The 15,682-nt window shown below is 36.8% G+C and overlaps 1 protein-coding gene across 3 annotated transcripts in view; it reads left to right on the forward strand.

Moving 5' to 3' along the window:
* Positions 1–15,409, forward strand: part of LOC126266830 (protein slit) — a 1,561,007-nt gene extending 1,545,598 nt beyond the window's left edge. For 2 of the 3 annotated variants that reach the window (XM_049971386.1, XM_049971385.1), the window contains exons 29-33: positions 1,093–1,300; positions 1,393–1,627; positions 6,706–6,929; positions 7,007–7,306; positions 13,906–15,409. In XM_049971386.1, the coding sequence (XP_049827343.1) occupies positions 1,093–1,300; positions 1,393–1,627; positions 6,706–6,929; positions 7,007–7,306; positions 13,906–14,132 (1,194 nt within the window). In that variant the 3' untranslated portion in view covers positions 14,133–15,409. The remainder of the gene's footprint in view (positions 1–1,092; positions 1,301–1,392; positions 1,628–6,705; positions 6,930–7,006; positions 7,307–13,905) is intronic. The other variant, XM_049971387.1, reaches the window with a different exon arrangement.
* Positions 15,410–15,682: the final 273 nt, after the last annotated feature.

Consider the following 15,682-nt stretch of genomic DNA (forward strand, 5'->3'; position numbering starts at 1 on the left):
ATAGGAGCCCTTAAGAGACTAGAAATGGTGAAACAAAAAATTCTCATGAGGATATTGGGACCTCAAAGAACAGAAGATGGTCAATTTAAAAGATGAGTGAACTAAAAGCTGTATACCAAGATAGAGAGACTCTCAGACATAATCAGAAAAATGAGGAACATATTCTTTGCAAGCTTTTAATCTAGAACTGGACATCAATTTTTCACATTTTTAAGTGTTCTGCTGTTGCTTTCCCTGAAGAATTGGCTCCCATATCCCCAGTGCCATTCTGAAAACTGAAACAATCTACTGACTGTCCCTACAGATGTTCACAACTTGCATAAACCATTTATTTCATCTTTGATAATCATTTTTGTCATTTAAATAGTTACATATAACTGTTCTTTTTTCTTTTACTGTTGTTGTTGTTTTTGCTTACATTTTTACTGCACAGTTTTGACAGCTTGGACACCTTTGAACCATTTCTGAGACATTTCTCATTGGCGTAAATTAGCCTGAATATATTTAAAGTCAGTGAGCTCCTTGTAACCCGCTATTGCTTCTGTAGTTCTTAATCATGGAAAGAGACAGGTGTTCCCCCACTGTATACAGAAATCCAATGTCTAAAGGTATCTTTAACATGCAATAACGAAATATATTCTCCCATAGACTAACACTACACATATCTTGTCTCATAATCACAAGAGAAGTAGAAAATTGAAACTGCTACACGATAAGCGGGAATGAGTCAGTGACATTAATACAAACACAAAATAGTCATAAGTTCAAAGCAAATCCATTGTCCTAAATGATTATGTATGCCAGTATAATGTAAGTAATAAAATTCTCTAAAAATTTGAACTGCCTATTTGTGTCTGTAAAACGATACACTTTGATTTGGTTTAGTAACCAGCCCAATAAGGAATTTATCATAAAAATATACTTGTACAATTAAGTCATAATAATATTCATAATCTAGTTTAGACTTGACAACATTTCTTCTCTTTTTTTCATTTTTCATTTTTTCATTGATATGATCAACAATTAATGTGTACCTTCCTAAGAGATAAGAGCTACTAACTATGCTGACAATCTTACTTTTCTTTAATGCAGAATGGTGGAGTATGTGTTGATGGAGTTAATGATTACACGTGCAAATGTCCAGGAGATTTCACAGGGAAATTCTGTGAAGTTGCTCCAATGGTTGCAATGATGTATCCAAAAACTTCACCATGTCAACACCATGACTGCAAAAATGGGATCTGCTTCCAACCAATGGACTCCAATGATTATGTATGCCGATGTGCACCTGGTTATACAGGTACAGTAAATAAAGACATGAGGATTGCACCAGCTGCTTTCGTAATGAAAATTGCAAGCAGTGATATAATGAACATTTTCCTATGCTTTCAGGGAAAAGATGTGAATACTTGACAAGTCTGAGTTTTGTGCACAATAATTCTTTTGTGGAGCTTGAGCCACTCCGGACCAAACCAGAAGCAAATGTAACAATAGTATTTTCTACAGAACAAGAAAATGGCATTCTTTTGTATGATGGACAATCAGAACACCTGGCAGTAGAGCTGTTTAATGGAAGAATAAGAGTGAGCTATGATGTTGGAAACTACCCTGTGTCTACAATGTACAGGTGAGGTACAATTCCACTAAATTATTGTCATAGCCTAGTAAAAAACTGTGCAAAAGGATACAAATGTAAACTTTCACACTGCAGTGAGACTAGAGAGAAACATCCAGTGGTATATATGATTTCATAGTTTTCCTCCCACTTGTATGAAGTCTTCTTATCTCTATAATTAAATACAATAACTGTAAACACAACTCGTGCTTGTAGCGATTCTGTGCTAATGCAGGTATATGCTCAAAATTCTAGTAAAATTTTCTGTATGGGAATCTCAAATTGTTTGAGCATAAGGCTTATGATTACATGATGTATGGAAGTTTGGATCAATCCTGCAGGCATGCTCAGGTAGCCAAAGAGGTTAAGGTGACAGCTTGTATTGTTGTTGTTGTGGTCTTCAGTCCAGACACTGGTTTGATGCAGCTCTCCGTGCTACTGTATCCTGTGCAAGCTTCTTCATCTCCCAGTACCTACTGCATCTTACATCCTTCTAAATCTGTTTAGTGTATTCATCTCTTGGTCTCCCTCTATGATTTTTACCCTCCAATACTAAATTGGTGATCCCTTGATGCCTCAGAATATGTCCTACCAATTGATCCCTTCTTCTAGTCAAGTTGTGCCACAAATTTCTCTTCTCCAAAATTCTATTCAATACCTTCTCATTAGTTATGTGATCTACCCATCTAATCTTCAGAATTCTTCTGTAGCACCACATTTCAAAAGCTTCTATTCTCTTCTTGTCTAAACTATTTATCGTCCACATTTCACTTCCATACATGGCTACACTCCATACAAGTACTTTCAGAAACGACTTCCTGGCACTTAAATCTATACTCGATGTTAACAAATTACCCTTCTTCAGAAATGATTTCCTTGCCATTGCCAGTCTACATTCCATTTTATGTCCTCTCTACATCAACAGCTGTCAGTTATTTTGCTCCCCAAATAGCAAAACTCATTTACTACTTTAAGCTTCTCATTTCCTAATCTAATTCCCTCATCAGCTTGTAATAAGTGGGAAATCTGGGTTCAAGACCTGGTCAGACATAAATTTTCATGTGTCAAAAACAGCTGAAATCAATGTTCAGTTGCAGAATGCAAAACTACTTCGTACTATAACAAGAATGAACATCAGCAATAAGTTACTTTTGTTAATTTGTTTTATAGATGGTGTTCTTTAAAAAATGAATTAAGAAAAATGTTTTTTTAGTTTCTGTAAACTTGATGCTTTATTAAAAAGCTTTACACTGAGAGGAGATACATAGTTTCCTATGTATCTCCTCTCAGTGTAAAGCTTTTTAATAAAGCAAGAATGTCAGTTTTATAAAACACAAATGGCATTATTACTCGCATACTCTGGCAAACTGCAATAATTATGTCTGAATATAGAATATGGGTTACACAACCTAATATGTACACCAAATGTAAGGATAAATTCATCAATTCATTCTTTTTAAATTAAAAAAAAAAAAAAATACGTTGCATATAAGATGTTTATGATGAGTTGTTGTTGTTGTTGTTTTGGTCTTCGGTCCTGAGACTGATTTGATGCAGCTCTCCATGCTACTCTGTCCTGTGCAAGCTTCTTCATCTCCCCGTACCTACTGCAACCTACATCCTTCTGAATCCGCTTGGTGTATTCGTCTCTTGGTCTCCCTCTATGATTTTTACCCTCTATGCTACCCACAATACTAAATTGGTGATCCCTTGATGCCTCAGAACATGTCCTACCAACTGATTTCTTCTTCTAGTCAAGTTGTGCCACAAACTTCTCTCCTCCCCAACTCCTCATTAGTTATGTGTCTACCCATCTAATCCTCAGCATTCTTCTGTAGCACCACATTTCGAAAGCTTCTATTCTCTTCTTGTCTAAACTAATTATCGTCCATGTTTCACTTCCACACATGGCTACACTCCATACAAATACTTTCAAAAACGACTTCCTGACACTTAAATCTATACTCGATGTTAACAAATTTCTCTTCTTCAGAAACGCTTTCCTTGCCATTGACAGTCTACATTTTATATCTTCTCTACTTCAACCATCATCAGTTATTTTGCTCCCCAAGTAGCAAAACTCCTTTACTACTTTAAGTGTCTCATTTCCTAATCTAATTCCCTCAGCATCACCCGACTTAATTCGACTACATTCCATTATCCTCATTTTGCTTTTGTTGATGTTCATCTTATATCCTCCTTTCAAGACACTGTCCATTCCGTTCAACTGCTCTTCCAAGTCCTTTGCTGTCTCTGACAGAATTACAATGTCATCGGTGAACTTCAAAGTTTTTATTTCTTCTCCATGGGTTTTAATGTCTACTCCGAATTTTTCTTTTGTTTCCTTCACTGCTTACTCAATATACAGATTGAATAGCATCAGGGAGAGGCTACAACCCTGTGTCACTCCCTTACCAACCACTGCTTCCCTTTCATGCCCCTCAACTCTTATAAATGCCATTTGATTTTGATACAAATTGTAAATAGCCTTTCGCTCCCTGTATTTTACCCCTACCACCTTCAGAATTTGAAAGAGAGTATTCCAGTCAACATTGTCAAAAGCTTTTTCCAAGTCTACAAATGCTAGAAACGTAGGTTTGCCTTTTCTTAATCTTTCATCTAAGATAAGCCGTAAGGTCAGTATTGCCTCACGTGTTCCAATATTTCTACGGAATCCAAACTGATCTTCCCCTAGGTCAGCTTCTGCTAGTTTTTCCATTCGTCTGTAAAGAATTCGCGTTAGTATTTTGCAGCCGTGACTTATTAAACTGATAGTTCGGGAATTTTCACACCTGTCAACACATGCTTTCTTTGGGATTGGAATTATTATATTCTTCTTTAAGTCTGAGGGTATTTCGCCTGTCTCATACATCTTGCTCACCAGATGGTAGAGTTTTGTCAGGACTGGCTCTCCCAAGGCCGTCAGTAGTTCTAATGGAATTTTGTCTACTTCCAGGCGCCTTGTTCCGCCTCAGGTCTTTCAGTGCTCTGCCAAACTCTACACGCAGTATCATATCTCCCATTTCATCTTCATCTACATCCTCTTCCATTTCCATAATATTGTCCTCAAGTACATCGCCCTTGTATAAACCTTCTATATACTCCTTCCACCTTTCTGCCTTCCCTTCTTTGCTTAGAACTGGGTTGCCATCTGAGCTCTCGATATTCATACACATGTTTCTCTTCTCTCCAAAGGTCTCTTTAATTTTCCTGTAGGCAGTATCTATCTTACCCCTAGTGAGATAAGCTTCTACATCCTTACATTTGTCCTCTAGCCATCCCTGTTTAGCCATTTTGCACTTCCTGTCGATCTCATTTTTGAGACGTTTGTATTCCTTTTTGCCTGCTTCATTTACTGCATTTTTATATTTTCTCCTTTCATCAATTAAATTCAATATTTCTTCTGTTACCCAAGGATTTCTAGCAGTCCTCGTCATTAACCATACAATAAAGCTGCATGCCCTCAGGAAAAATTACGGCTGTAGTTTCCCCTTGCTTTCAACAGTTCGCAGTACCAGCACAGCGAGGCTGTTTTGGTTAGCGTTACAAGACCAGATCAGTCAATTATCCAGACTGTTGCCCCTGCAACTACTGGAAAGGCTGCTGCCCCTCTTCAGGAACCACACATTTGTCTGGCCTCTCAATAGATACCCCTCCATTGTGGTTGCACCTACAGTATGGCTACCTGTATCGCTGAGGCACGCAAGCCTCCCCACCAACGGCAAGGTCCATGGTTCATGCTGAGTATCCTCATTGAATTTAGATATGACAATAACATTAAACATGTTACTTTAAGTAATCCTGTCACATCAAGGAAATAGTATACATATGTGTATCTTGATATTTTCAATCAATTAACGAACAGAGCGATGACAAAGGCAATTCAAGATTCTTCCACTTTTCACAATGTAAAAGACACACAATGATGTATTTAAAGTGATTTGTCATCATCCTCTTCTCCCTGCTTTTTGTCAGTACCAAGTACGGGGGATTGAGGCATCGTATTCTCTCATGTGGTAGCAATGAAATGACAGTTAACTTCCAGCCATAATTCATGATTTAATTCAGACAGTATGCATTATTCAAAAGATAATTATCATAATTCTCTTCAGGTACATCCCCCACAATATACTAAACATATAAAAGATAGCCATTTACCCTCATTGTAATAATACGTTCACCAGCATTATGTAAGTCTTGTGGAACACATTTACTGACATTCAGTGTTTTTAAAAATGCCATAACTCTTTTTACCACCCATAAGAACAATTTTTACTTTTTTGTGAGCACTTTTGATATAGCATTTACTGCATCTCACCTGTCTCCTAAAGCTGTTCATTAAATAAAAATTTCTGCCTACAGGTAAATTTCCTTCAGTCTACTTTTTTAAATTTCTTTTCGACCATTATACAAATGACTTTTTAGTAAAAAGTTTTGAAAAAGAAAACTGCTTTAAGTGTTCTGTGATCATAAGCAGTACATAGAATTACTTTAACTCTGGTACACAGAAAAGTTGTGCAATTTGTTCTAATGATCAGTGTAATAATAAAAAAGATTATGACAAATATCAAACTTTACTAAACCTTGCAACAAGATGATACTGTTACTCTGCAGATAATCCTAAATGATTTTGTCAGTGAAGTTTGCAGAACTAGCCTGCATTCTTATACAAATATAAAAGTTTTTACATCTCATGAGATGATAAAAATTCTTCACAACCTTAAATGCCTTGCTTATCTTGCTGTTTGTTTGCTATTACAGTTTTACAGAGGTTAAATATTTTAACATCTCTTTTGTTAAAAATCTGGCCCTTAGAGCTGCCACTCATGTTTATTATTTTTTTAAATGATCTTTCTGCCTTCATTCCCACATAAATTTACAATGAATAAAAGTTTTGTTAAAAGAAATCATAACATTCTGATATGCTAGTTTCACGATTGTTCCATAGTTTGGAAAGTATTGTGTCAGTCAGTTCTACCAGAGACATGCAGCAAAACAATTTCTATGGCCATTCTCTGTCTCATGAATTATTTATAACAGTGCTCTGCAAACAGTAATGATGACCTGTACACCACAATATTTTCTTTCAGCTTTGAAATGGTATCTGATGGCAAATACCACACAGCTGAACTGCTTGCTATCAAGAAAAATTTTACATTAAGAGTAGACAGAGGCCTTGCTCGTAGCATAATCAATGAAGGTGAACATGAATACTTACGACTTACTTCACCTCTGTACATTGGTGGAATTCCTCCAGAACCTGGTGAAGAAGCTTTCACACATTGGCATCTCCGCAATCTGACAAGTTTCAATGGTAAGTTCTCTTACACTAATGTCTCTGGGTCGAACAATTTTAAAAGTCAGAAAAATAGATGAAATTGTTATTTCCAGGTTGCATGAGAGAACTCTGGATAAACCATAAGCCAGTTGACTTTGTTAATGCTGCACGTCAGCAGAAAGTAAATCCTGGTTGCTCTTTGATGCAAGAAGAGCCAGTTGAAGATAGGGGTCTAGCTGATGATGACGATGATGAAGAAAGTGAGGAAGATGAAGTGGATGCCTGCCTCAATAATCAATGTCGTAGAGGTAGCAAATGTATTCCAAAGAAGAACGGCGAGTATACATGTCGTTGTCGACCAGGTTGGGGTGGTCGTTACTGTGAACAAGGTGAGCTGCCTCAAGCTGTTACTGGTGAGTGGAAGAGATTAACACAAATTAACAATCTGAGCACTAGTAATTATTGCATGATTTGGACATTATGGAGTAATGATGAAAGTAATGTAGCCCTGAAGGTAAGTTGTAACGTGTGTGTGTGTGTGTGTGTGTGTGTGTGTGTGTGTGTGTGTGTGTGGGCGCGCGCATTACTGATAACTCAGAATATTTTGATAACTGTTACACCCAAATTCTCCATCGAGAAAAGGTGAAAAATTGTGTGCCATTAAAAAAAGACAGAACTGCTTCTGGCAGTAATAACAAAGATACAAAACCTCATCACGAGATGGAGACATGACTCTGTATCTGGTAATATCCTTCAGATCCCCAACATATTCTCCCACTGACATTTGACTCACAATCTCAGGAAAAATGTCACAACGGTACAAGACAGACACAATGTAATATTAAGACCCTGAAAAGCTTCTTCGACTGCTTTATCATTGCCAAGTTCTTGTAATTTCACCAATGATCTGGTGTCTAATTGAATGAAACTGCCTTCACTGCATTTGTTATGAAGATGGGTGCCTTGGACACTAAGTACCATTTTACGAATGATCTGCACAGCACCAATCAACACAGGCCAGTGTAGGAGTTCCCATTTTCAATCACATTTTATCTACTGCAGCAATGTAATAGTTCATGAAGTTATGCAGAAAACATGCTACATTTATTGGAGAACAGTACACTGCCAACAAGAGTAAGGGGAATAACTGAAAAATTAATGGAGAGCACATACTTGAAATCAGCATAGTTTTGAAATCATAATGACAATTTAAAATGCATATCTCCAACTAACAAATCAGAGAAAGCAAATTAGGTGTAATAGAGTAATAAAATAACAAAAAAATCCAGTAATATAAATACCAAAGTATTTAATCTCTTAGTGGACCTCACTATATGAACCAATTTTTAACACTTATCTTTTACTGGCTAACAATCAATAAACAATGTGAGAAAGTCTCCCAAATATTCTACACATTTCTCACAGATATGACAGCACAACTAAAAGTTCTTGGCCTGCCAAGAGATGACATCTACATCAAAAACTCCGTTTTTTCCTGGATTAACTCCAGAACTGATTGTGGTTCTCAACCCCCCCCCCCCCCCCCCCCCACAGATGAGACAATTAAATTCCTAGTGATCAACTGGCAATATATTTTTTGCCTGTGTTTTAAGTGTTCCTAAACTGCAATGCAGCTCTCTTGGGAAGCAGAAAGCTGGCTAAAAACTGACACTGATAGAGGTGAGATTTTTGCAATACACAAAAGTGTACATTGAGAGGGTAGAGAACAGGAAATGGGTGTGGTGTATTTGTAACACTAAGAAAGAAATTCAAATTTACCAAGATACAAATTCAATGTGCATGTGAGATTTTTTGAGCAAGGCTCACTGGTAATTATTCGTATTAACCTATAATTGGCTGCTCCTATTGACCACCAGACTCACCTCCAGGTACAACTGAAAACTTTGGGCAACTTAGGTACTAGCAAACTGAAGTTTCCCCTGATCATACTGTCATTACTGGAGGAGAATTTAATCTTCAAACAATCAACTGAGATAATTAGTTTTATAAGTGGTAGTCTTGACAAGACATCCTACAGAATGTCGGAAGAGCAAACCAAAGACTGCAATTCATTGGCAGAACACTTAGAAGATGCAACAGATCTGATAAAGAGACTGCTTGCACTACACTTGTCTGCCCTATTCTGGAATTGCTGTGCAGTGTGAAATCCTTATCAGGTGGGACTGACGGGTGATATTGAAAAAGTTCAAAGAAGGGGGCTCATTTTGTATTATCATGAAATAGGGGAGATAGTGCCACAGACGAGATACGTGAAATGGAGTGGCAATCACTAAAACAAAGGTGTTTTTCGTTGCGACAGTATCTTCTCATGAAATTTCAATCACCAGTTTTCTCCTCATGGAACAATTGGTGATGGGAGAGGGCCTGCAAGATATACTCTCTGTAAAGAAATTTCTAAAGAACTGCAAGTACAGCATAATAGGTGTGAAGAAATATATATGTCAAGTGAGATATTTTTGGTTGTTAACAATTACTGTAGCAGAAGCTTATTGAAAGATCCCTAAGAGAACCCAAAGAAATTTTACTCATATGTAAAAGCTGTCAGTTAGTGCTCACTTATGAATTACGTGGGCACTGAAATTGGAGGTACCACAGCAAAAGCAAAAAGATGAACTCAATTTTCAAATGTTCCTTTACAAAGCAAAATCCAGGTGTGCTGTGCCAGTTTAATTCTCACATTACTGCACATGGGAGTGATTTAAATACTAGTACCAGTGGCATAAAGAAACAGCTGAAATTGCTAAAACTGAACAAGGCCCCAGCACATGATGGAATCTCAATCAGATACTATAGATAATTTGCAGCTGGCTAGCCCTTCTTTAACCATAAATATGTACTATAAATAAAAAAAAAGTGTCAAGTAGCTGGAAGAATGCCTGGGTCATGCCTGTCTACAAAGGAGATTACTTACAAAACATTTAAGAGATTCATCCTAGAATATTGTTGAAGTAAGACTAACAGGGGATACTGAATATACACAGAAATGGGCAACTTAAATGGTCACAGCTTTGTTACTCATAGCAGGGTGCAACATAAATGCTGAAAATCCTAAGCTGGCACAATTATTGTGTGACAGCCTACTTATAAATATTCAAAAAATGACAACTAAGCGCACATTACACAATCCTACTTGTCACTCCCTTAGGGAGAGGCATTTAAGCAGTCATTCTTCAAATGGTTCAAATGGCTCTGAGCACTAAGGGACTTAACTTCTGAGGTCATCAGTCCCCTAGAACTTAGAACTACTTAAATCTAACTAACCTAAGGACATCACACACATCCATGCCCGAGGCAGGATTTGAACCTGCGACCATAGCGGTCGCGCGGTTCCAGAGTGAAGCGCCTAGAACTGTAGACAATTATTTAAAGAATTAGGGATATTGCCAGTAGCTTCACAATATATATACAGCCTAATGAAATTTGTTGTTAGTAACCCCGATCACTTCAGAATTAATAGCACAGTCCACAGCTACAATACTAGGAGACAGGGTGACCTTCACTACCGTTCATTGAATTTGACATTGGCACAAAAGGGGGTGAATTATACTGCCACAAAGATTTTTGGTCACTTGCCAAACAATATCAAAAGTCTGACAGACAGCCAATCGGCATTCAAAAGTAAGTTAAGGGAATTCCTGAATGACAACTCCTTCTACTCCATAGATGAATTTTTAGACATGGGCTAAAGAAATACAGTAAGTATTAACAATTGTACCGTATATAAGACTAACAAAGATTATTTGGGATAAATGAATCTTTTGTACTTTGACACGTTCCACATCATTACGAAAGAATCGTGTTCATGATCCATGGAACAAGTAATATAACTAACTAACTCAGCCACTCTGGCCGGCAGTCATTCTTCCTCCACACTATACGATAAGAACAGGAAGAAATTTTAATGAGTGGTACAATCAGAACTACCCTAAGCCATATACTTCACAGTGGTTTTCTGAGTATTAATGTATATATTGTGTAAATAAGGCTTCAATTTCTTCTGCAAAATAAGTTTTGTTGTATGTTATTTATGCTGTGCAGTTTTTTATTCAAATGGATAAATTGGAAAACTGTGCTGTCATAATCCTTTTGTTTTTGATTGTTCAACACCAGCAGAATTCATTTTTCTCTTAGCAATGGGACTCATTCCCGACTGTTCAGTTGGTACATTAAGTGACTGGACAACCTCTCAATTAGTTATCAATTCTGTGTCACTGTAGAATAATTTTTCTGACTGAGAATGATTACGTTCGGCATTTTTGTCACTTAAGGACTGTGCATTTTTAAAAATAGTAATTTCCTTCCAACATGTATCACAGATTCGTAAACCACTGACAGTTTGTGGGTACAGTTCAGGCATTCCAGACGCTGTCTCGAAAAAAGTTATTTGTTTTCTGTAACACATTGCAATTCTATATTCTCAGTTTGTCTGCTTCCATGTTGGGGGGGGGGGGGGACATTCAAACACACAAAATGTTAAGGTACGAAATCACTTGTTTACAATTAGCCAGTAAGTATAACATTTTCATGATTGATTTTAGGTCAATTTATAGTTTCCAATAACATCTTGTTTTACTGAAGCACTACACATTTGACCTAAACAATAAGTAATCTTTAATACCAGTTCAGAAGTAATTAACTTATTACACACAGCCAACTCAGAATACATTCACTCAGGAAGGGCTGCACTCGCTCTATGACAGTGAGTATACAGTCGAATTATTAGAAATAGAGCTTCTGTCTTCATTTTTTTTTTACTAATGAAGAAATTATCATCCCAAATTTTTATTTTGGTCTGTGATTTACAACACTACTTGTTGCTCATGGAATGAATTTGGAAATTTTAAAATATGTATTTTCTGAAAAAAATTAAACTTTTAAATTTGTTCCAAAAAGAATTTTCTTATATGAACCTTTATATTACTGTATGTCCACCCCAACAGCTGAGTGGTCAGCACAGTGGTCTGTCACACCAAGGGGCCCGATTTCAATTCGGAGATTTACTCTGCTCAGGCACTGGGTGTTGTGTTGTCCTCCTTATCATTTCATCATCATCAGTGGAAGGCAATGGGAAACCACCACTAGAATCACTTCCCTAAAAGCTCATGTGGTGGACCTCTCTGACGAGGCTTCCCCCATTACAGGACCTGCTGTAAGGCAGAACGCACAAAGGGTGTGAAAAATGCTGTAAAATGGTATTCGCCCCAGGTCTTTAGCTCAGTTAGGAAAACTTCTATAGCAGTTCTAAAAACTGCTGTTCACTGTTTTTACTCCTTTATGATAACTTTACAGCTCTGTGATTCAGAAACAAGTTTCCATATATGAGTAACATTTCCTAATTCTCGAAGTCTATACCAACAGTACATCTGAAACAAATTTCACGAAAATCTGAGATTGCGAGGTTTCGGCCATGAGCTGATTTCACATGGAATAATCCCTACTCAGATACTCTCAATTTCAGTTAATGCTCCTGGACTGAGAGGCTGTGGTAGATATATAAAATTACTCCCTAATGTTTTGTCTCCAACTGTAGGAGAAATCTTTGGAGGTAAAATAGCAGTTGCAACAAGGGGTCAAGGAGCTCCTTAATTTATAGAGCTTTATGATTTTGGGGGCACTTCAGCCCTGGTTCCCGCAGTAAGAGGCGAAACACTAGTTAATAGTTATAAAGTACACACCAATCAGCACTGTGAACTGACTCATTTCATGACCAAATAGGTCACATTATCTCACAAAATCTGACAAATAATAATGTGGAGGTCACTTAAACAGTGACACTTGAGCCTCCACCATCATGTGACATCAAGGAAAGTTGAGTGGATAGCTGAAATGGTCAAGGAGACTGCTTGTGATAAGTGGAAAACCAAGGTTTGAGTCCCCACTCAGCACAAACATTCATATGTCACTGTTGGATCTATACCTAATAGAGCTGATGTCATGGAATTTGCACTTCTATTAGCCACGGTTCGTACTTTTAACTTCTAATGATCCTCCCATCCTTCATCATTTCTGCGTTTGTTCCTTTTGTTCAGCCATATATTCTAGTATAATGAGAGAGAGAGAGAGAGAGAGAGAGAGAGAGAGAGAGAGAGAGAGAGAGAGAGAGAGATGGGAGTACAAATTGCAAAGCAAAGAATCATGTCTACTTTCAACATGCCTGTCTGCCTCTCAGCACTTTATTTTTTAAGGTGAGTGGTGGTTTCGTTGCTTACATTTCATTCAGAACTTTACATTATTAAATCATTGTAAACTGCATGATTACACAGAAAGTTACTACAGGCTTGAAATAATACATAATATTTTACTGTTTGCCGTCTCAAGTCCCTTCTTTGCTTTTACACCTGAAACTTCCACAATGGAAATTTACTTCATAAAAATAAAGATAAGGAGGATGTGCACATTTATTCATTTAACAATGTGGCAGACATCATTTAACATTCTACATGATGTTTCTGAATTATATAACACTACTTCCGTAAGTACCAATTTTCAGAAGTAGTGCTTTGCACTTTTCATTGCTTCAGTAAAGGAAGTAAGATTGGGGTTAACTGTGCCATCAACTACATTCTCTATTATGTGCTTGCTGTTCTAATTTATATCAATACTCCATTTTGAATGCATGAAGCATGCTTTAAATAATGGTTAACACTTGCTGTTCATTAAAATACCATCTTTATGGTGTCTGCTTCACTTCATGTTCTAGTATACTGGACATACCTGAATAGGTAATTGATAATGACAGGCAAATTACTTGAAATTTGGAAATTGGTTTTCAGGAAACATTTGAGTGATTCACTGCTTGTCAGCGTAAAGGAAAACAAAATGTGTCTTTCACATATATTTTCATATTTGATAAGATTTTGTGCAAGTATATTTGTGCCATTGTACTGAAGTATTCAGGCAATTTTCCCATGTATCTGGATATAGTTCTTATGTTAAAAAACAGAATTTACAATAAGAAGCTAATAAATTTATCCTTATCCACAACTTCCAGCTCCAACCTGTCGGAAAGAGCAAACTCGAGAGTATTACACTGAGAATGGCTGCAGGTCACGCAAGCCTGTGAAACTTGCCAAATGTGAGGGCACTTGCGGCTACAATTGCTGTCGTGCAAGGAAAACAAAGCGGCGCAAAGTTCGCCTAATATGCAACGATGGAACACGCTATACGACGGATGTTGATATTGTGCGAAAGTGCGCCTGCACAAGGAAGTGCTACTGACTATCCGGCCCCTCCTACACTCAACATGTAGCCCTGCCTGCGCAACACGACACAGTCGACTCTACCACACAACGGTCATTCACCTCTCATCCTGAGGAAAGTTATACTATGTGCATCATCAAAATTGCTATTTTCTATTTTGTAAATATTTCCATCTTCAGTGCACTATTTATTATTATTTCATGGTCTCTCTGTATTTGTTTATTTCTATTGCTCCCATAATGCCTACAAATACTTTCCTTACTGATGCAACCTCATCTAAAGACAATGAATTTGTGTGGTCATAATAGGACTAAGTTGTTTTATTTATATTTTGTGTCGTCTGCTTGCGTATGGATGGAGATAGGAGGGGCCTCGAAATCGAGATGAGCTGACAGCTTAATCAGAAGATGTGGCTCAGTGCATAGTTTCTCCCCTGTTTAATAAAATACTGTATATACAACAAACATTTTCTGCAGGATTTCATGAAATCACAAATCATTAAACCCAAAATGGACTTTGTATGTACCTGTCATTTTGCAGTGCCCATGCAGCATTTTATTTTATTATTTGTGTTACACTGAATCTGTAACATGTACATTAGGGTATTGGAAGATGAAACTCGTCGTGTTGTGCATATTAGTTTCTTTGTTTAGTGTTTTCAAATGAAAGACTTGTATTTATGTAAAGAATGACCTGTACAATTTAACCTACAGCTTTCAATTTGCTGTCATGTTACCACACAAATGTGTAATACAGACATAACAGATTCACACGGATGATAGTTTTAATACATGTGATTATATTTATTATGACACAGTTCATTTTTATGTAAATAAATGAAGCTTATTAGACATTAGAAAATACTTTCTATATGGACACTGGCTGCTGATAGATTATCATCAGTGAAAGAGCTTGTGCTTATTGTTAATTATCATGTATACAGTATTTGATGTCCTAATTTAAAAATAGTGAGCTGTAATATTTTTTTGTCTGATTGCTATATTTCTCTGAAATGGAGGATAAGCTTTCGATTATACTGTATAATGTTTCATGAGAACTACCATGTACTGCATTTTACACTGACATCTTGACTGCTGGTAATGTTCAACACTGGAGGTTTGTAATTACCGAGTGTTCTTGCTAACATGTAATACATATTACCAACTAGTGTCTGAATCTCTTTTGACCAAACTGTTGTAGAAAACAAGAATTGTATAATTTTTAAATATACCTCCTAAGACTTCCTGTACACCAAATATGTTTAAAGTGTTGTAAATAAAAGTCACAACTAATAATTTCTCTTGTTATGAGTATCTATACTAAACAGATAGTGTTAACTTTGAATAATGAGACTGTCCATGAATTACACTGCAGTCTAGGTAAGGGGAATATGTAGCCTTCTAAAATGATACAACAGGGCAAGAAGAAAGTGAGGCATAATTAAGTATGGCATCACAGAAGCTTCATAAAATATTAAATTTTATTTATGTCTCCTTGTTTCAAATAGCAATTGTGTCTAAAAAATTGTTTCTCAGAATTATTAAGGCCAGGGAAAGGAGGTATCTCAT

This window comes from Schistocerca gregaria, chromosome 4 (assembly GCF_023897955.1).
Source record: "Schistocerca gregaria isolate iqSchGreg1 chromosome 4, iqSchGreg1.2, whole genome shotgun sequence".
Taxonomy (NCBI): Eukaryota; Metazoa; Arthropoda; class Insecta; order Orthoptera; family Acrididae; genus Schistocerca; species Schistocerca gregaria.